This window comes from Mus musculus, chromosome 19 (assembly GCF_000001635.26).
Source record: "Mus musculus strain C57BL/6J chromosome 19, GRCm38.p6 C57BL/6J".
Taxonomy (NCBI): domain Eukaryota; kingdom Metazoa; phylum Chordata; class Mammalia; order Rodentia; family Muridae; genus Mus; species Mus musculus.
In genome coordinates this window covers 36,569,012-36,589,960 of record NC_000085.6, presented here as the reverse complement: position 1 = coordinate 36,589,960, position 20,949 = coordinate 36,569,012, and the positions used below count along the sequence as shown (strand labels likewise).

The 20,949-nt window shown below is 39.1% G+C and overlaps 1 protein-coding gene across 12 annotated transcripts in view; it reads right to left on the bottom strand.

Moving 5' to 3' along the window:
- The window catches only part of Hectd2 (HECT domain E3 ubiquitin protein ligase 2), a 67,010-nt gene that overhangs the window by 31,175 nt on the left and 14,886 nt on the right, over positions 1 to 20,949 (bottom strand). For all 12 annotated transcript variants that reach the window (XR_003952783.1, XR_003952784.1, XR_001782583.2 and 9 more), the window contains exons 2-6: positions 20,459 to 20,588; positions 5,887 to 6,025; positions 4,963 to 5,065; positions 4,428 to 4,517; positions 2,531 to 2,595 (exon numbers count right to left, since the gene is read on the bottom strand). Coding sequence is in view for 3 of the 12 variants with exons in the window: in NM_001163471.1 (NP_001156943.1) it covers positions 2,531 to 2,595; positions 4,428 to 4,517; positions 4,963 to 5,065; positions 5,887 to 6,025; positions 20,459 to 20,588 (527 nt within the window). In the remaining 9 variants the exon portion in view is untranslated. The remainder of the gene's footprint in view (positions 1 to 2,530; positions 2,596 to 4,427; positions 4,518 to 4,962; positions 5,066 to 5,886; positions 6,026 to 20,458; positions 20,589 to 20,949) is intronic.

The window sequence follows — 20,949 nt, the reverse complement described above, 5'->3', positions numbered from 1 at the left end:
CTAGGGCAACGGTGGCATAAAGCTTGGGAGTAACCAACCAATGTCTGGTTTGACTTAAGGCCCACTCCATGAGATGGAAGCCACACCTGACACTGCTTGGGTGGCCAAGAACCAGAGACTAGATAGTCCAGAGACCTAGGGTAAAACCAAATGCTATTTGTCTTTAAAAAAGTAACAATAAAGTGAATCCTAATGATATTCTGCTATATTCATAGCCTTATTCAGCCCTCACCACAGAGGCTTCCTCCTGCAGAAGATGGGAGCAAATACAGAGACTCACAGGCAGACATTATGCAGAGAGTGAGAGACCTTAGAATACACAGCTCTAAATGAGATATCTCCATCAAATCCCTCCCACAGAGCTCAGGGAACTCTGTGGAAGAGGAGGCAGATGGAATGGGGAACAAAGAATGGACAAAGGGCCCCAGGAGAACAAAGCCCTCTAAAGCAACTGAGCAAAGCTCATATGAACTTACAGAGACTGAAGCAGCAATCACAGGGCCTCCTACATGGGTCCTCTGGACACCAGTCCCCTGCATACACGCATGCACGTACACACACTACAGCTTTCAGTTTATGGGACTCCTGAATGTGTAAACCTGTGGGTCTCCAATTCTTGTGCTTTCTCTTAGGGATCCTTCATTTTCAATTGTCCAACTTCAACTTTCTTCAAATATTTTACTCTGTTATTATCTCCTAGAAGTCTATTCTTTGCTAATGAGAGATAGAAAGGGAATGGATCTGGATAGAAGAGGCGGTAGAAAGGATCTGGGAGGAGCTGAGGGAGGGGAAACTGTATTCAGAGTATATTGTATGAGAAAGGAATCTATGTTTAATAAAAGGGGAAGAATGTCTATAAGCCAACTCACATCCAACTGCTAATTAAAAGAATTTTACTTTGGACATCCTGAAATATCTTAATTTTAACATTATCAGTTTTGTCCAGGGGAGTTTTAGTCCCAAGTCTGACCACCGTTTCTCACTTGTTCCAAGTTTATAGTACACAGATACACAGATGTTACTTTCTAATTTAAAAACGATTCATGAACATGAAATCATGAAGTCCAGGATCTTTCACTGGATGCCAGATTAAAGGCAAAGCTCAGACACTGAAGCCCCTGAGGACACTAAACCCCGATGAGTTTTCTCTCTGCTCAAGACTTAGGTGTCCACCCATCACTCTGTGAAGTCTGTTTCCACTCCATCTGAGACGTCACCACACTGGCTGTGCCATTCATGTTCACATGAGCTTTTAGGCATAAGCAACAGAGAGTGTGCTTGGGCTTGACGTCTCAGTGTTGCTGACGAGGTGTTTGTTGTCATGCTCAGGAAGTAGTCAAGGCCCAGTTTGGCTTCAACTCTTCTGGCCTGAGGTGTTTGCTTGAGGTAGCAAAAGTTTTCTTTAAAGCCAGCAACTTATTTTTTGAAATAAAATATACTGGCTACAAAGAAGCCCAAGATTATGGACCAGTTCTCATCCTATATCTGCATAGTGAATACAAATATACACATAATTTTAAGCACACAAAAATACACATAATGTTAAAAGACTGATTGATTTCCTTTCGAATATTTACAGATCTCAAGAAATCCAAATCTCAGTACACTAAATAGCTTTGCTTCAAGTATTCTATAATTAATCCCTTAGAAGGGGGAACAATATAATCAAAGGAAGCAGAGAGTGGGAGGGAATTGGGTGGAATGGAAAAGGGGGGAGAGAGGAAGAATCAAGTATGGGAGGAGATGGAGGAGATGCACAGAGGGGCAGGAAATTGAACAGAGGTATGTAGCAATGTGAGATGGGGAACTGGGGGGTAGCAACCAGAAAGACCAGGCTGTCAGAAAAGCAAGAGCCTCCCAGGACCCCACGGGGATGACATTAGCTGAAATACTCCACAAAGGAGAAGGAGAACCTTTCAGAGACCATATCCAGAGGCATGGTCCCCCGTTGAGGGATGGGGCCACCCACCCATCTCCAAAATTTAACCCAGGATTATTCCTGTCTAAAGGAAATACAGGAACCTGGGGATCCATCCCACATGCGGACACCAAACCCTATTGTGGATGCCAAGAAGTGCTTGCTGACAGGAGCTGACATCTGTCCTGAGAGGCTCTGCCAGATCCTGACCAATACAGATGTGGATGCTCACAGCCAACCATCTGACTGAGCACAGGGACCCCAATGGAGGAGTTAGGGGAAGGACTGAAGGGGCTGAAGGGGCCTTATCTGGCATCAATGGGAGGGGAGGCCCTTGGTCCTGTGAAGGTTTGATGCCCCAGTGTAGAGAAATGCTAGGGCAGAGAGGCGGGAGTGGGTAGGTGGGTGGGGGAGCACCCTCATAGAATCAGGCAAGGGGGGATGGGATAGGGAGTTTGCAGAGGGGAAACCGGGAAAGGGGATCACATTTGAAATGTAAATAAATAAAATATCCAATTAAAAAAAGATATTTCCTAAGAGTAAAACACACATAAAGAACCCTGAGCTACACATCTAAGTCACCTATACAGATTAAATTCCAGTTACAATTACCCTTTCCATTCTTGTAACAAGCTGTTAATGATTCCCTTCAATACTGACTTCTGGATATCTTGAGGCTAGAGGTAAAAGAAAATAATTAAGATAAAATAATTATTAGGATATTTTGTGATTTTTTTTACATTAATTTTACTTGCATAGCTGTTTGAATAATGACAAGTAGACTTAGTGACTAGAGAGCGACACTAAGAGCAGTATCCAATTCACTCCTGAGACCTCAGGGAGCACCAGCGATGTAGACTGCCATGAGGATGCTCTCTGGAATGTGCAGTATACAGTTTGCAGAAATACACAAGGTGATCTTTTGATGACCAGCAACAATTTTTGTAACTGAAAAAATTCATTTTTTCCTTGAGGGGACAAAATTGTAAGTCTAACAGTATTGTATTTATTAATTTAAAATGTTTGGCATATATTTTAGATATGTACACACTGATTCAAGTTATACTTTTTTGTGCCAAGGGTTTCAGTATGTAAACCAGGCTGGCCAAGATCTTTTGATCTTCCTCAGCTTCTTAATTGCTGGGATTACAAATTGTACAATTGTATCTGGCCATTAGGGATGCATTTAATTCCAATAAGTTAGTCTTGGTAACTCAGCAAGTGCTACCAAGCTATGTTCTATTAAAATTACATTTTTCTTTTATTTTAAGATGATAACGTAATTATGTCACCCCCCCTTTCCCTTTCTTTCCTCCAAAACCTCCCAAATAGCCCTGTTTTCTCTCTTTCAAATTCATGGTGTCATCTTCATTAATTACTATGTGTGTATAGGTAATATGGTACACACACACACACACACACACACACACACACACACACACACAGTCGGTATAATGTTATTATGTCTATACATGTTCTCAGGGAAGACCTTTGGTATTGATAACCAAATAAAGAAAAACTGTTTTATCCTAGTGCCCCAAAGTCATAAGAAAGGAAAGTATAGGCCAGTAGTTCTCAACCAATGGGTCACAACTCCTTCGGCAAACCTCTATCTGCAAAAGTATTTACATTATGATTCATAACAGTAGCAAAATTAGTTATGAAGTAGCGATGGAAATAATTTTACGGTTGGGGGTCACCACAACATGAGGAACTGTATTTAAGAGTCAGCTTTAGGAAGGTTGACAACCACTAGGTTAGACCAGTATCTCTCTTAAGCACATATGTAAAACAGTCAACAAAATACTAGCAAATTGAGCCAAAAATATTTTTAAAAATTATGCACTATGGCCATGTAAGATTTAGTTCAACTTCACAAGGAAGATTTGACCTTTGGAAATACATGAATATAACTAATCACATTAGAACTGAATTCTTGATCTCTACTTAAAACCTACTGTCTCTGAGCCTGTGTCACTTCCTGTGACTGATTCAGAACTGAACTTTGAGAATCACTCAGGTCACCTAAGTAAAGCAGGTTTTAGAAAGTCTTTCTAAATACATATTAGATACAGAGGTATTTTCTGTTTAATTCTCAGATAATTAGAAAAAGGATGACCTAATTTTCTGAAAATTCTATTTACCATAAAATTATATCTGATTGTTTCATGTAATTATATTACAAAGTGGCTGCATCTGAAAAAGAGGAGCTGTAGAGATGGATCTGAAGTCAAGAACATCCGCTAATCTTCCAGAAGACCTAAAATCAGTTCTTAGCTCCCTGTATTCACCTGTATACCACACACTGCCTATCACCACCTGTAATTCCAGCCCCAGGGCATCAGGTGCCCTCTGCTGGCCTCTGTGGGCTCCCTTATACATATGTACACATTCATTCACACAAATACACATAAATTAAAAAAATTAATCTTTTTAAAAAACAAGAGTTGTACAATAAAGAAGAGACATAGAATTATACTACTCAAGTATGTCCATAAACAATACTTACAGTATTAAGTAAGGCATCAAACACAGCATTCACCAAATTGGCATTAAGCCCAGAGTCCTCAATAGTATTAAATGAGGCCGTGGCATCTTTCTGCAAATTCAATTAAGGAATTAACGATGTTTAACATTTCATGGATTATTCTTAATAATATCTGAATTATACTTTTTTATAATCTCAACTAATCTTATTGTCTGATGACCAAAAAAGAATTAAGGCAATTACTGAAAATAAAATTAATGTATAAGAATGATTTTTAGTAATTTTTAAAAATTGAAAGAAATCAAACATTAATAATAGCAAAATAAAATATCTAGTAAATATCTAGTATTTTGGTACTTATAATTTAAAAATATATGCACTTTTTAAGTCAATACTGACTATAAAATGGATATCTAGTAAATCACAAATAGTATTTTGATACTTATAACTTAAAAATATATACACTGTTTAAGTCACTACTGACTATAAAATGGAGTCTCTTTTTTTAAATTTAAAATAAGGGAAGGAAAAGTATCTTTTGTATACCATTTATTACCTTAAATGCAGTGTTTAGTTCTGTGAAAGAATCAAATGCTGTTATATAAAAAGCATGTACTGTCTTCCAATTCCCTGTGGCCTCAGCTTTTTCTAAATCTTCCCTAAAAAATAAACAAAATCATATATTAATCATAAGTGGAGAGAAACATTATTCAGACAAACAGCATTTCTTTAAAAAATGAATATCATACTAAATACATAATTTTAATACTGAAGACAATAAAAATCAGTTATAGTTGATACAAACAGTATATAAATGTGTAGGTCTTAATTATATTAAAATAGTAATTCACTGTTTCTATTGACTTTTTTCCTATAAGAGTCTTGTTCTGTAGCACATGTTGGCCTCAAACTTGGGGTGTTTGTCCTGCCTCAGACTCCTGAGCACTAGAATCACTGGAGAGTAATACCACGTCCAGCTAAGAATCATCACCTCACCCTGACACGTGCCCTTCCTTTCTCAGGCTGTCCTCTTCCTCCACAGTCCTCCTTCTGGAGCTTTTATACTTTATGGCCTGAGTCTCTCCTTTCCCATTCCCATGTAAGTGCTTCAAATTATGCACTTTGATTTTCTGAATGGTGACACAGCTTTTAGAGAATGGTTACATAGCAGATGAATGTGTGTGTGTGTGTGTGTGTGTGTTTTAATGGTAAACTTAATTTCTGCCAATGTTTTGGGACAATTCTGACTCATTCTCTTGGTGTTTGCTGTCTTTTGCTATAACATATCTACTATTCATTATTCACACATTTATTTATACCTTCAACTTGAGATATCTTGTCTTTTGTGTCTTCACTTTTGTCTAATATGTTATAAAAATCTACAAGTTCAGCTAATTCTTCAGGGAAAGATGTTAACGGATGCATAGCCCTGACATGCAGATGACTGTCAATCTACACAGAAGAGTGAGTTACAACTTACTCAAAGTCTTTTACAGTTTTGGGCTGGCTAGGAAGAGAAGGTTCTGGAAGGGGCGGGACCTTCACTTCAGATGGTAACGCTTCCACAGACATGCGCTGTTTTTGTCTAACATCAAGACAAATTGGTGGTAGGTCTCTCACTGTCAAGTGTAAGAGAACATTCCATGTAATGAATCAACGCCTTTTCAAGTTAGCAAATAACAGAATAATTCAACGTGAACAGAAAATAAGCATTTTATAATGCATTCACTTTGGATTAGGCACTTTCCAGGCACTTCATTCCTAACAGCTCTTAGACGGTGCTTTCCATAAACTCAGAACCTTTAACAGCTATTTGACTATACCTTGCATAAAGTTAGAGCTGACCACCATTCATCTCCATTGCTCCCCAAAGCCCTTCATAGATGAAATGTATAGTTCCTTCTCTCCTTCTCTTTTAAAGGTGCCTTTCAAGGAATAGTTCAGTGAAACTTAACATTATTAACACTTAACTTTTCAGAAATATGCAAATCCCTTATATATGCTTTCTTATCAGAGTCCACAGTAAATAAGACTTTATTTGCCTTTGTCCTCTTATTTTTGAGTTTTGTACTGGCCTACATTTATTCTCCCATTTTCTTGAAGTAGTTGCATGTATTTAAGATCTTACTTTCTTATTCTGGCCATGCATTTCTCCTGTGTTTTCATGGTCTTCCTGGCTGTTCCTTAGTTCCTCATTATAATAAAAATTTGTAATTGATCCTTTTTGCTGCTAATGTTTACTTGAACATGTTATTTTTGAGCTCTCAGAACCAAGTACAGCTCTGTCCTTGGCTATTTCTGTGTAGAACCCAAACAAAGAGACCTCTATGACCCATGTGCCCCCCACCCCCCTTCTACTTGCACTCAGGTGTTATTTTCTTTAGTGCTATGCTGCTCAGTTTGACTGTAAACTCAGTATGGGGTGCCCTGGGATAAGAAGGGCTGTCAGTTATCTCTGAGAATTCTCAGGTATCTCATTGCTTCCCTTTGCTGGACCTCTTTGTTTACCCTTCAGCTTCAGCAGGTTCTGTTCTAGAACCTGCCTTCTGAGCTTAACAATGAATATCTATTACTTATTTTGAAACTCTCTTATTCCACGGCTCACCAAACAGCTTCACTTAGTCTCCTGATACCTCCTGCCCAGCAGCTCACACCTGGGAGAACTTACATTTTTGGTTATTTATTCTGTTTATTTTTAGAGGTTTAAGTGGCTACTTTAATCAGTTTACTTTATTGTAAATTATGTTCATGATTTTAAACATTGATACATAGTTAACCTATGTTTTACATAATGATTTAAGGAGACTGAAAAACTTTTGTTTGATTCACAGAATCTAGCACTTGCCCTTTTTTAATCTTAGAAAAATAGGAAAATTCTCTCACAACTCCATTAGCAAATTTTACCTAACTTTCCCTGTAGTACTTTGTATTTTTATAATCGGGGAACTTGCAATTTAAATCTCTTTTATTGTGTTTTTCTTCACGGAAACATACGTAGACACTAAGAACAATGTTCAGTGAGTAGTAAATGAGCTTCAGAGTACTCACGCCATCAACAGATTAATTGACTGGTAAGAGTTGAATGGGATATTACAAGGTGGGGCCTAACTAGATCAAGGTTACTGTTTAGTCAGCATTCTATTGGTGTTATGAAACACCATGGCCACAGCAACTTTTATAAGGAAAACATTTAACTGGGGTTTGCTTCAAGTTTCAGAGGCCTTGTTATCCATTTTCATGGTGGGAAGCATGGCTACATGCAAGCATACATGGTGCTGGACAAGCTTCTGTGAGTTCTATATTCAGGTTTGCAGGCAGCAGGAAGAGAGAGTCACTGGCCCTGGCTTGAACTTTTGAAAACCTCAAAGCTCACCTGCATTGACATACTTCATCCAACAATGCCACTCCTCCTAATCCTTTCCAATAGTGCTACTCCCTGGTGACCAGGCATTCAAATCTATGAGCCTAGGAAGGCCATTCTCATTCAAACCACCAGTTACTTACTGAAGTGTGCCTTTGAAGGGTTTATCTTATCACCAGACCATTGTCTCTCTCACCTTCCAGCAGCCTTGAGGTGAGCAACCCTACTTGTCTGTATTTGTCCCGTGTATAATGGACTAAGACAGTAACTCAAATTGAATCTTCCTTTCCTTTAAGTTGATTTTCTCAGGTATTTTGTTCCGGTCATAAGAAAACTAGCTAACACAGTCTATTTTAAAATAAACTTTTCCTGTTAGAAGACAGTAGAATTTTCAAATTTTCATATGCCATAGAGTATGGATTTCACGTTTTACTAAGCAAGCTTGAAACACTGATGGCTGAGCCCTCCTTAGGGTCTGGGTGAAGCCGGTGGGGGCAGGACATAAATTCATTTCTAACATGCTCCTAGGTGATGCTGATGTTGCTTGTCTAGAGATGTACTATGTGATGTTCTATTCAGTGATGTGAGGTGAGAAGGTAGTGATGCTGAAAATGCAGACTATAGATTATTACATTTCTGAGTTTCTATAATTATTTTATACCTCTCATTATGCAAATATTAAAGATCTAGCAGTTTGTACTATAAACAAAGATTTGATTAAGACTTAATTTATTATCAAGTAAAATTAAATATTTCCAAAAATAATTTCTTATGTTTAAACATTTTTATTAATAGCGAGGGACATTTTTTACAATGATCTTTTGTGACTCTTCCATCTTTCCTTGTTCTTCACTAGAATTACCCTTTTCTATCACTTCCCACACACTTTCCCCAATCTGGCTATAAACACCCTCTATTAAACACAAACAGATTCATTCAAATATAAATCAGCTTATTCACAAATTAAGCCTATATGCATGCACATTTTTATACCCACTCACTTTTATTAATACCATGCTGAGGTAGAACAGTGAAATACAAGTTAGTAAGAGAACTTGGTTTTGGCAGAGCCTAAGAGTAGGAGAGTCTTATATAAGAGAGACAGTAACGCTGAGGCTGGGAGGATGTCCAGTGAGGTAGCACCAGAGGCCAACAGTAGGTTCTATTTTTAGTTCCAAAGGTAACGTGACTGATGAAAACTACAGAATGTTAACATGCATGTTAATGAAGTCGCAGAATCCTTTGCTCATATCAGTGAATGGAAGCCAAATTACAGGATGTGACATTCAGCTATTAAGGGAAGAAAAATAACAGCTCACAGCTGCTCTTATGTCCCTAAATATCAAAGCATTGTTTCTAGAGAGTGGTTTTCTGCCTTTTCTCACAGATGGCTTTTATTAAAGTTCAACTCAAATGAGAGAACCAATAAGTATAGTGATTAATTAAACCTCCTATCAATATCATAAATAAAAGAGGAAAATCTTCGTTCTGACATATGCAACTGCAATATATGAGGATATTGTAATACAGTATAAAAAAGCAAAAATACATTTGTGAAAACATGCCACTTAGGTTTCATTCAGTCAATACTTGGAACACGCCATGCTAAATTGATAAGCAGTAATAATTTTCCTTCCTTTTAATAAACTGCTGCCTATTTTAGCTTGTTGCTTAGAAACATTAAGTAAAACACTTGAAGCCAATGTAAAAAGAATACAAGCATGACGAGGGCTGGTAGGTAGTATATTAAAATTTGTGTAGACTGTAATATAGTTATGTATAAAGGAGTGAGATTATTAGCAAAATTTTGCCATCTCACTATTTATGGGCTGACTCTGGTTGAAAATGACATATGTAGCTTTCTACAACTGCAAAATAATCAAAATGAAAACTGACACTTCGGTTGGTTATATAAAGGCTGTTCCTGCATAGCTATTGGATATAGTAACAGTAGCTCAGAGATAATCAAAAGTATCTATGTAGATTGCTCAAGAGAAGCAACCTGGGTCTCTGTGCTGCTGACACGGAAGTCCTGGCAGACAGAGTGGTTGCTTTAATGCACAACTGCAAAACATCATCCCCTACGTGTCATAAATAATGGGAAAGCCCCAGCTTGAAAAATCAGGAACTTAATCTACTGCTTGTTGAGTTACTCTGTTAACCTTAGTCACTGAGGCTCCTAGAACATTAGCTTTGATATAAAATTATTGAAATGGTCAGTCATTCCTAAGGCTGCAGAGAACTTGAAAGGCCAACCTGGGGGTTTAAGGGCTGCTTGACCACAAGTACTTACCTTCCTTTGCTCACACTATCAGCCCTTTGGAATTTTTCACATTGTAAATATCTGTTACTGCTCTAGTTAGTGGTGGGAACCTGGGAAAATGTGGCCTAAAATGAGGGGGTCTACAGTTTCATGAACAGGCAACTCTATAGAGAACATCAGACAATTATACTCTGAGGGTTAAGAAGAGTCACCCAAGTAAAGCACACAACCACAAAGACAGGCCAAAATGTTCTTTTTCATAGAGGTTCTGGTGGTTCAAATGAAAATGGCCCTCATAGGGAATGGCACTATTAGGAGGTGTGGCCTTGATGGAGGAAGTGTATCACTGGGAGTAGGCAATGAGGCTCAAGATGCTCAAGCCACACCTAGTGTCTCACCCTCTTCCTGTTGCCTGCTGATCCAGATGTAGAACTACTAGCTACTTCTCTAGAGCCATGACTGCCTGTGTGGCCACCACACTTTCTGCCATAATGAAAATGGACTAAACCTCTGAGCTGTAAGCCAACTCCAATGAAATGTTTTCCTTTGTAAGAGTTTCCATGTCATGGGTCCCTCCCTTCACAGCAATAGAAACCCTAACCAAGACAGGCATATGAGTAACAACAGCTGAAGTAGACTCACTCTTATCTGCTACACCTAGAAGGAGCATGAAAACACATTTCAACAACAGGTCTGTGTTTTGAAGAAACTGAGGTCACAAGACTCTTGTCTTATTTTCTGTTCCAACAACAATTCAAAAACAAAGTAGACAGGACTTAGAAAACAATCAAATATAAAAAAAATCTCTCATCAGAGTAATTACTCTACCTGCTGTAGAGTAGCAAAGAAAAGTAAAATGTGCATGTTATCTAAAAGGCTCCCTTCAGGTCTGGGGTCCTGCTCTACAACATGCTCTGCGGACAGTTCTGGAAGAATCAAAAGCCCTATCTTCTTTTCCTGGATCTACATATTATATTCACATATATGGTGGTTTTTTAATATGCCCATAAGTTCTTTTATATTTCTTCAATCAAAAGAAGGAGTCTAGTTGCAATCCTTTTGAATATGGGCCAGCCTTAATGAATCCCTGATAATAAAACTTGGTACAAGTCATGACTTGATTATAAAAAGCCATGCAAGTCTTGTTTGGCTTCCTCCTCGGGGATATTCAGTTTGTAATTCAGTCATTATGCTGTGCAGCAGTTAGGAAGCCACATAAAAAGGCCACAGGTAGGTAGGTGCCTAGTCCCAGCCCCATCTACAGTCTAAGACTGCAGACACATAAATGTTCAGCAAGCCCTCAGAGGTCACTCTAGGTCCCCATTTTTCAAGCCACCTCAGATGATGTTCAGGAGAAAAAAAGATTCCCTTCCAATAACTACTAAATTTTGAGGTGGTTGTTATAATACAAATAAATAATGGAAAATGTAATATTGGGAAAATCAAGTCATCTCTCAGAATTTCATGCCTCATCTCTTAAACAAATAAAGGGGCTGAAGGGACGGCTCAGCAGTTAAGGAAAACTTGCTGCCCTTGCAGAAGACCTGGGTGTGGTTCCCAACAACCACATCTGCAATCACAACTTCGTGGGATGGTTCAAGGGATATGATGAGGCTCTGGGAGCTTGCATGTATGTGATAGGTTTATATGTATATACAATATTTACATGCATTTAGATATATACACAATAAATTAAAAACAAAACAAAAGAACAAACGGACGTTTTTGAAGATAAATGGCCAGTTGAGAAGACTTCTAATTCCTCTCAAAATTCCATTAAAGCTACAACAAAAAGTTATCTTATTTTCATGACATAACCTGCAGATTCAAAAGGCTATATAGCCTCAAAGTTAAAAAGAATGTGTAAACACTGACTTAGATTCATGACAGCTAAACACGAAGGCGCAATGAAGTAAGATGAAATGGAACTTCATTTACACTACTGAATTCCTGAAGGAGATGAAATCTGGACATGGCTATTTAAATAGTGAAGCCATAGAAACTAAAGTGAAAACTGAAGACAACCTTAGATCCCTAGTTGGTCTCTCTTTGTCACAGGGTCACAATGCCTCTCCATTCCTACTCCAGTGGAAATCCAGAAATTTACATTCTTTGGAGAGAATACAATTGGCACTTTGGCCTGGGAGAAACGTTATCTGAAGTGATAAGAGCATCAAAAATACGGGAAGAAAATGCTAATTGCTAAATTCTAAAAATGATCAAGAGGCCACTTTCATCTCCACCTTCCTAATAAATCACTCAATTCAGCTTCACTTCATAAGGCCTCCCACCCCACACCACGAGAGAAGATGACAGCTTTCTTGGAGAATCTAGCATCATTATTAAAAGAAATAATGATGTTAATTAATCAGACGTCCCTAAACAGAAGCCTACCCACATCATCTTATGATAAAGCTTAAGGCTAATAACCTTACCCATGCCTCAGATTTCAATTATTTTGTTCCCTAGTGCAAATGATAGATAGAAAACTAAATATAAATTTCTGATCGAAAGTCTCCAATGTGGAAAAGACAAAAACAAAGACAAATAAAACTTGACTTTAAAATCCATGAAAGGAGGCAGGGTGGAAACCTATCTTAGAAAGCTATCGGTTTTTCTTCTGATGGATTAAAAAAAATCATGACATAAGAAAGTTCTGTAAAAGAAATATGCAGGGTGTGTCAAAGAAGTCTTAATAACTAAAGACACGGGTACAAAAATTACATGCCTATAATCCCAGCTAGTCAGGAAGTTGAAGGAGAAAAATCATAAATTTGGGGTTAGTCTAGACAACTTTGCTAGATTCTGTACAGTGCATGCCTATTATACTCAAAACCCTACATTCAATCCTTGGTGGTGGGAGGGAGAAAAAGGGAGACAGGGTCAGGGGAGAAAAGAAAGAATTTAAGGATATTCCCCCAAAGACAAAACAATGTAAAAGGTCTTCAGTTCTATTCCACTGATCTTCCTGCCTGTCTCTGTACCAGTACCATGCACTTTTCATCACCATTGCTCTGTAATACAGCTTGAGGTCAGGGATGGTGATTCCCCAGAAGTTCTTTTATTGTTGAGAAGAGTCTTCACTACCCTGGCTTTGTTGTTATTCCAAATGAATGTGCAAATTGCTCTTTCTACCTCGGTGAAGAACTGAGTTGGAATGTTGGTGGGGATTGCACTGAATCTGTAGATTGCTTTCGGCAAGATGTCCATTTTCACTATATTAACCTTTCCAATCCATGAACATGGGAGATCTTTCCATCTTCTGAGAGTTTTTTTCAATTTCTTTCTTCAGAGACTTGAAGTTCTTGTCGTACAGATCTTTCTCTTGCTTGGTTCGAGTCACACTAAGGTATGTAATATTATTTGTGACTATTGTAAAGGATGTGGTTTCCCTAATTTCTTTCTCAGCCTGTTTATCCTTTGAGTAGAGGAAGGCTACTGATTTGAGTTAATTTCATGTCCAGCCACTTTGCTGAGTTGTTTATCAGCTTTAGGAGTTCTCTGGTAGAATTTTTAGGGTCACTTAAGTATACAATCATTTCATCTGCAAATATTGATATTTTGACTTCTTTCTTTCCAGTTTGCATCCCTTTGACCTCCCTTTTGTTGTCTAATTGCTCTAGCTAGAACTTTGAATACTATAATGAATAGATAGGGAGAGAGTGGGCAGCCTTGTCTAGTCCCTGATTTTAGTGGGATTGATTCAAGTTTCTCTCCATTTAGTTTGATGTTGGCTACTGGTTTGCTGTATATTGTTTTTACTATGTTTAGTATGGGCCTTGAATTCCTGATCTTTCTAAGACTTTTAACATGAAAGGGTGCTGAGTTTTGTCAAATGCTTTCTCAGCATTTAATGAAATAATCATGTGGGGTTTTGGGTTTTTTTTTTTTGAGTTTGTTTATATAGTGGATTACATTGATAGATTTCTGTATATTGAACCACCCACCCCTGCATCCCTGGGATGAAGCCTACTTGATCACGATAGATGATCATTTTGATGTGTTCTTGGATTCGGTTTGCGAGAATTTTATTGAGTATTTTTCCAATATTGAACAATGGCCAATCTTCGACCATGAATGAAGTCAAGTAGCAGAAGGCAAACCTATCAGAAACAGGAGCTAATAAAATGTAAATGTATCCAAAATATCACCCTAGCAAAAACAAAAACATCCTTCAAAGATCAATCAAAATCATTATACTGACAAATTCCATCTTAGCTATTACTTATAAAACTTAGGTACAGAAGACGTTTATAGTTCATTAGTCATAACTGCCCCATTTTGTGACCATTAAACAGAGCCCTATGAGGGTTAGATGGTTAAGAGCACACAGAGGTGTAGGCAGTCAGCTGACAGCGTGAGCACCACGCAAGGCATAATGGAACAATGTAAAGGTTCCCTCTCTCAGTGCAGCTCTTGTGCTGTTTTGACTACTTCAGTTGTAGCATGAAGCAGAAGCCGGGAAAGACCAGAGAAGATTAGTTGTGACAGGTGGTGTTTACATCACTGCCTGTAAGAGGACTTCTCTGAACATTTAGCAAAAAGAAAGCTGAAGGAGGGAGAAAGGAAGAAGAGGAGGGAACCCTGTGACTCACAGAACGTTAGCCATCAGAGCCAAAAAAAAGTAACACATTCCCTGGGTTGGGGAGATGGACGTTTTACCAAGTACAGCGAAGTGTACGTAACACTCTTAAGCATGACTGATACAAGTGATTTCTGTAGACGCTCATCTTTAATGAACTAGATGTTTCATACTAGATTGTCTTACAGAATTAAAGACTAGAGAAGGAGTTGGTATCTTACTAGGGCAAACAAGCCAGCACAGAAGATTTATCTCCTACTCTTTTCTTTACTCAGTAAATCACTTAACAATTACAGACTACATAAAACACAGATGCTAGGCCCTAGAGATGCCTGGATTGGAAACTCAAGAAACCTAGAAATATATGCATGCCCAGATCTGACAGTTACACTTCCAGGAATATCTTACAAAGACTTTGCAGATGAACAAAATGGAATATATATATATATATATATATATATATATATATATATATATATATATATATATAAAGTCACTTGTTGTGGTACTGTTTCTGCTCTTTAAAAAATGATGGACACAACTCATTCTTTTTAATGAGGTCTGAATAGACATGTATGTCTAATATAATGGAATATAATTATAAAGAACAAGAAAGATACCTCAAATAAGACAGCTGAAAATAACAATCCAAGGTGCTGGATGATGTACATGTAGGAAAGATATGTATGTATGAGAATATATATATATATTAATTTTTTAAAAGAATTACTTATTTAATGTATGTGAGTGCACTAAAGCTGTCCTCAGACACACCAGAAGAGGGCATCAGATCCCATTACAGATGGTTGTGAGCCCCCATGTGGTTGCTGGGAATTGAATCAGGACCTCTGGAAGAGCAGTCAGTGCTCTTAACCGCTGTGCCATCTCTGCAGCCTGAGAAAATACCTATGTTCCTATTTACACAGTAGAATACAGGAGATGGAAAACAATGTGACAGTGACACACAGGAGCTACTAATTCTTACCTGTGTTTTCTAAACTCTGGAACAATTCTATTAGTGTTTAACAGAAAAGCCCCAGACAGACACACTGTAAACCTCAGCAGCTGCCCAGAGGCAGAGAATGGAGAGGAAAAGGAAAACAGCTGAGCTCTTTGAGTTCGGGTGGCAGGAAGGTCGGCTGCATGGTGGCTGCATGGTGGCTGCATGGTGGCAGGCAGCCATGTGGCTGGGAGGCGAAGGAGTAGAGGAGTGAAGCCAAAGTGCTGGGGAAGCCCAATGAGTCAGGAGAGCAGGCTCAGAAAAGAGAAGGAATAAAAGAGAAAACTATGTTTTCCAAGTAGTTCAGAAAAGCAGACAGACAGACCTCTGAAGATGCATGTCTGTGGCTCTGGTAAGACACTGCCTGCTCTGGGGGAGGAATTCTAGGATAGAGAAGTACACTAACTCATTAAATGGATAATTATTTTACCATCTCTTGAGGGTGGCTTAAAGTGAGCCCACTTTTGAATCATATAAATGTGCTATTCAGAAAGTTACTCTGATCTAAAGCAATAGCTTGTCCCCTCTCCAAAATAAACATTTTAGGAGCAGACAGTAGTAAAAAAGATAAGTGAACTAATGCAGCAAAATATTTTTTTCAGATGCACTTTTCTCTAGGAATAGTTAAGAAAATAATGAAGGCACTGACTGGCTTAGAAGATCTTAGAGATTTAGTCCAGGAAACCTGAAGACCAGGGTTGAGGCCTTAGAGATATTTCCAAAGTAAAAATCTTCAAGTGGCAAGTCCTTTACTCACCCCAGACAGCAACCCCTGCCCCAGGTTTCCTGTGAGCACCTATTTCTGTCTGCCGTTCACAGTGCTCTTAAATGGAAACTGCACTGCTTTACCTGCAAATACATCACAGGCCTTTCACACAGACCTAACCATCGAGTTCAGACAACCTTTCTTCCCTTTGGCTATTTCAGAGTGACAAAGATGTATTCCTCAAGTAAGAACTGCAGAGTTCATGCCACACCAAGGCTCTGCTAAGAATAAACTCATGATATCAGCTGAGCTTGGAATCAAATACTGGCTTCTAGGGAAAATGGGAGTTCATATCCACTCTTTCCTGAATTACCAACAAAACAGAGACATTTCAAAAGGCTACGGAAGAACTGCTTTGCTTCTTTTAAAGGTATTTTGTGAAGTTTTTAAAAAAATGTTTTAGGCAAGTCTAAAAGGGGGAAAGAAAAATAATACAAAAAGAGAAAGAGAAAGAAAGAAGGAAGGAAGGAAGGAAGGGAGGGAGGGAGGAAGGAAGGAAGGAAGGAAGGAAGAAAGGGAGGGAGGGAGGGAGGGAGGAAGGAAGGAAGGAAGGAAGGAAGGAAAGTTAAGTTGTTTTACCCACACAATTCTACTCCTACTTTACTTACCTTCTAGGCCTTTTTCTTTTCTTTTCTTTTCTTTTGAAGATGCTGCATCATCCCTAGCAGCTGCTATAGTAGGTAAAACGCCTACACTTTTCAGCTTTTTCAAAAGACAGCCAACTTGACAGGCTTACCTAGCCATGTGATCTCCAGGGAGGAATGGATCCCTCAGCTGTTAGGGAACCCACACTGGGGTAACCCACACTGGGGTAACCCACACTGGGGTAACCCACACTAGGCTGCCATAGCTTCTCTAACACCACTTGGAGATCAGATGGGAGATAAGCTGTTAAGAGAATGCCTGGCCATAAGAAGAAAATTATAACAATTGCTAAGAATTATAAACTTCTGAAGAAATAATCTTAATTGACAAGTGAGAAAGGCTTCTCAAAAAAACCCAAGGAATTATATGCACGCCTACATAAAGACTCAGTCTAATTCCCATTCAATAAAAGAGTTCTTTCTGTAGCACCCGTGACATGTGAGCATACCAGAACTAAGGTGGTATCCAGACAGAACAGCCAGACGTCTAGACTGGAGTTCTATTAAGGTAAAGAAGTCTGCTGAACTGTTCAAGTAGAGTGATGTATGCAAAAACTCCAAGTTGAGTGAGTTTGGTGCTAAGTCCAGATTCCACAAGACTGGCTCTTATGAGGAAAAAAAAAAAAAAAAAAACAGGCAAGAGGTGGAAATTTAGCTAGTTGGAACACATTTAGAGTAAAAAATGTATTTGAAAACCTATAGGCACATGAGCTGACAAGCCAAGTTCACAAATCAAAGTATCTGTACCGATAAGAAAGCAAGGGACAAGCTGGGCGTGGTGGCGCACGCCTTTAATCCCAGCACTCGGGAGGCAGAGGCAGGCGGATTTCTGAGTTCGGGGCCAGCCTCGTCTCCAAAGTGAGTTCCAGGACAGCCAGGGCTACACAGAGAAACCCTGTCTCAAAAAACCACCCCCCCCCAAAAAGAGAGAGAGAGAGAGAGAGAGAGAGAGAGAGAGAGAGAGAGAGAGAGAGAGAAAGCAAGGGACAGGCATGCACAAAAAACTGAAACAAAGGTTACTGCTATCCACCACACTCTGACTTTGTCATACTCCATAAGTTTACAGCTCTCTGTTGTGCTTGGTCTCTGTATCTCCTTAAATGTTAACACTCCTAAACCAGGAACCTGTAGATGTAACCTTAAAACAAATGACAATCCAGGTAGGCAAAACCCAATTACACAAATCTCTTACAAGTGGATCTTACACTGGCTGCAAAAGGCAAAGCTGAAGAGACTGGAGTCAACCAAGAACTCAAGAAGGTTAACATGCCTTCTGGGAGGGAGAGAAGACAGGGAGGGGAAGGGGGAACATGATCAGCTATTGGGGGAGGGGGACTGAAGCCCTGAGGGCCAGCAGAAAAATGGAAACAGGCAACCATGGGAGGCAGGAGGTGGAGGGACCCTTTAGAATGTACCAGAGACCTGGGAGGTGAGAGACGCTCAGGACTCAAAGGGAGGGACCTTAGATGAAAGGCCCTACAGTGGGGAGAGGGAACTTGTAGAGTCTACCTCCAGCAGAAAGATAGGTATCAAGTGGAGGGTTGAGGTTGCCATCCAACAGTCAAAAACTCTGACCCAGAATTGTTCCTGTCTAAAAGAACTGCAGGGACAAAAATGGAGTCCAAAACTGGGGTCCAGCTCAAGGGGAGGCTCCAAGGCCTGACGCTATTACTAACGCTATAATGCCTACCACCCCACCTGCCACCCCCTGTTCCAGAGCTCCAATAAGCAGCTGAAAGAGCCATATGCAGATATTTATTCCTAACCAATGGACAGAAGCCAAGAGACCCCTGTGGTTGAATTAGGGAAAGGCTGGAAGAAGCTGAAGAAGGGGGCAGGCCCCACAGGAAGACCAGCAGTCTCATCTAACCTGGATCCCCCCACCCCCCACCACACACACACACACAAGATCTCTCAACCAGGCAGGCCCCTGACACATATACAGCTGAGGACTGCCTGGTATGGCCTCAATGAGGGAAAAGGCAGCTAATGCTTGAGAGACTTGAGGCCCCAGGGAGTGGGGAGGTCTGGTGGGGCAGGGTAGAGGTTGGGGGTGGGGACACCCTCTTGGAGATGGGGAGTGGGGAGGAGGGACGAAAAATGGGATGAGAAAATGTCGGAGGGCAGACAAAGAAGGGGATAATGACTGGACTGTAAAAAAAAGATTAAAGAATAATAATTTTACAAAAGAGAAAGAAAGGGCTGGAGAGATGGCTCAGTGGTTAAGAGCACTGACTGCTCTTCCGAAGGTCCTAAGTTCAAATCCCAGCAACCACATGGTGACTTACAACCTTCTGTAATGAGATATGACACCTTCTTCTGGTGTGTCTGAAGTCAGCTACAGTGTACTTAGATATAAGAATAAATAAATCTTTAGACTGGAACAAGCAGAGGACCTGCATTCAAATTTCCAGCAACCACATGATGTCTCACAACCATCAGTACAGCTACAGTGTACTCATTTACATTAAATAAATAAATAAATAAATAAATCTTAAAAAAAAGAGAGAGAGAGAAAGAAGCAAAAAGAAAAAAAAATCAAGAAAAGAACCCTGCTGCTGGCCTTGAAAGAATAGCGTTGATATTATTAAGAACCAGTAAGAAGACATGTGCGAAGGAACTGTATATGTCTATATGACAGTCAGGAAAGGTGTTGGCACATCAACAAAAATCAATTTTGCCAGGAGGAGGAGGAAAAGGAGGTTGGAAAAGAATATTTGTGATTTGTGCAGAGTCCAGCCCAACCAACATCTTGATTCCAACCTTGCAGGGGCTCTAAGTAGAGAACCTAGCAACATCCACCCCGACTTCTGACCTAAAGAACTGTGAGTTAATACCTGAGTGCTCTTTTAAAGCCACGGCATTGTGACAATTCATTGTGCAGCAACGGAAGATAAATACGATGAGATTTTGACTACTGTGAGGGTGCAATGAAATAGTCTTCTAAACTATATAAATAAGTGTCATTATCCAGTCTTCTAAACTATATAAGTTTCGTTATCCAGTTGACATGTCCAAGTAGAAATCAATATATATGTTGGAACAAATATGTGTGGGTGTAGGTATAAATAAATCAAAGGAAGAAAGACGTTATTGAAGATAGAGGTTCAGAAATAAAGTTCTATGGATCTAACCTCTAAAACTGTACAGTAGGTCTAATGTTAGTATGCATTTCTATAAAGAAAAATTTTGTAAGACTAATTCATCACATACGTTGTTTGGCTAGAGTATGAGGGCATTCCAAACTTCAAAGATTTGTGTTTTCACAGGAAAAGCTATCCTGAAGAAACGTAAGTAATCTATATTTTCTATGATAAAATAAGCTATACAAAGAAACACTAAATATTTACATAGTTTATTGCTCTTTTATAATAAACTTACTCAAAAAATGCTAAATAATTAAAGTACATTTTAAGTAGTTTAATCAGACTATTACCATTCCTGATGTTAGGGAGAGCAAGGTGGGTAGGCGAGCTTCTGTTCTCAGCAGCTTCCTTCTTCTGGGTGACAGTCGAGACAAAGCTGCTGAAGGTGGAAATCTGGCCCTTGGATCCTCTGTCCAAGCCCTAAAGACAAAGTGTTTTAAAGATTTAGATTTTATGTCAGAAAGACGATGAAACTGTCGTACATGCAACTGACCAAATCAGCATAAGCATAGAGAGCCGCAGCAATCATCTGACTACTTATATGCTGGTGAGGTTTGCAAAGGTGATGGCAACAATACTTCACAGTTATTATGAGTTTAACAAGGTCTACTCATAAAATAATTAACACCATTTCTTGTACAAAGTATATAGTCCACCAATATTAACCACTTTAATTAAGTATTTAAATAATACTGCTTTAATGATCACTAAAACTATAAATTTTAATAATTTATGAGTTATAAGTTGATTTACTAAAGTCTTTACAGTGATTTGATTTAAA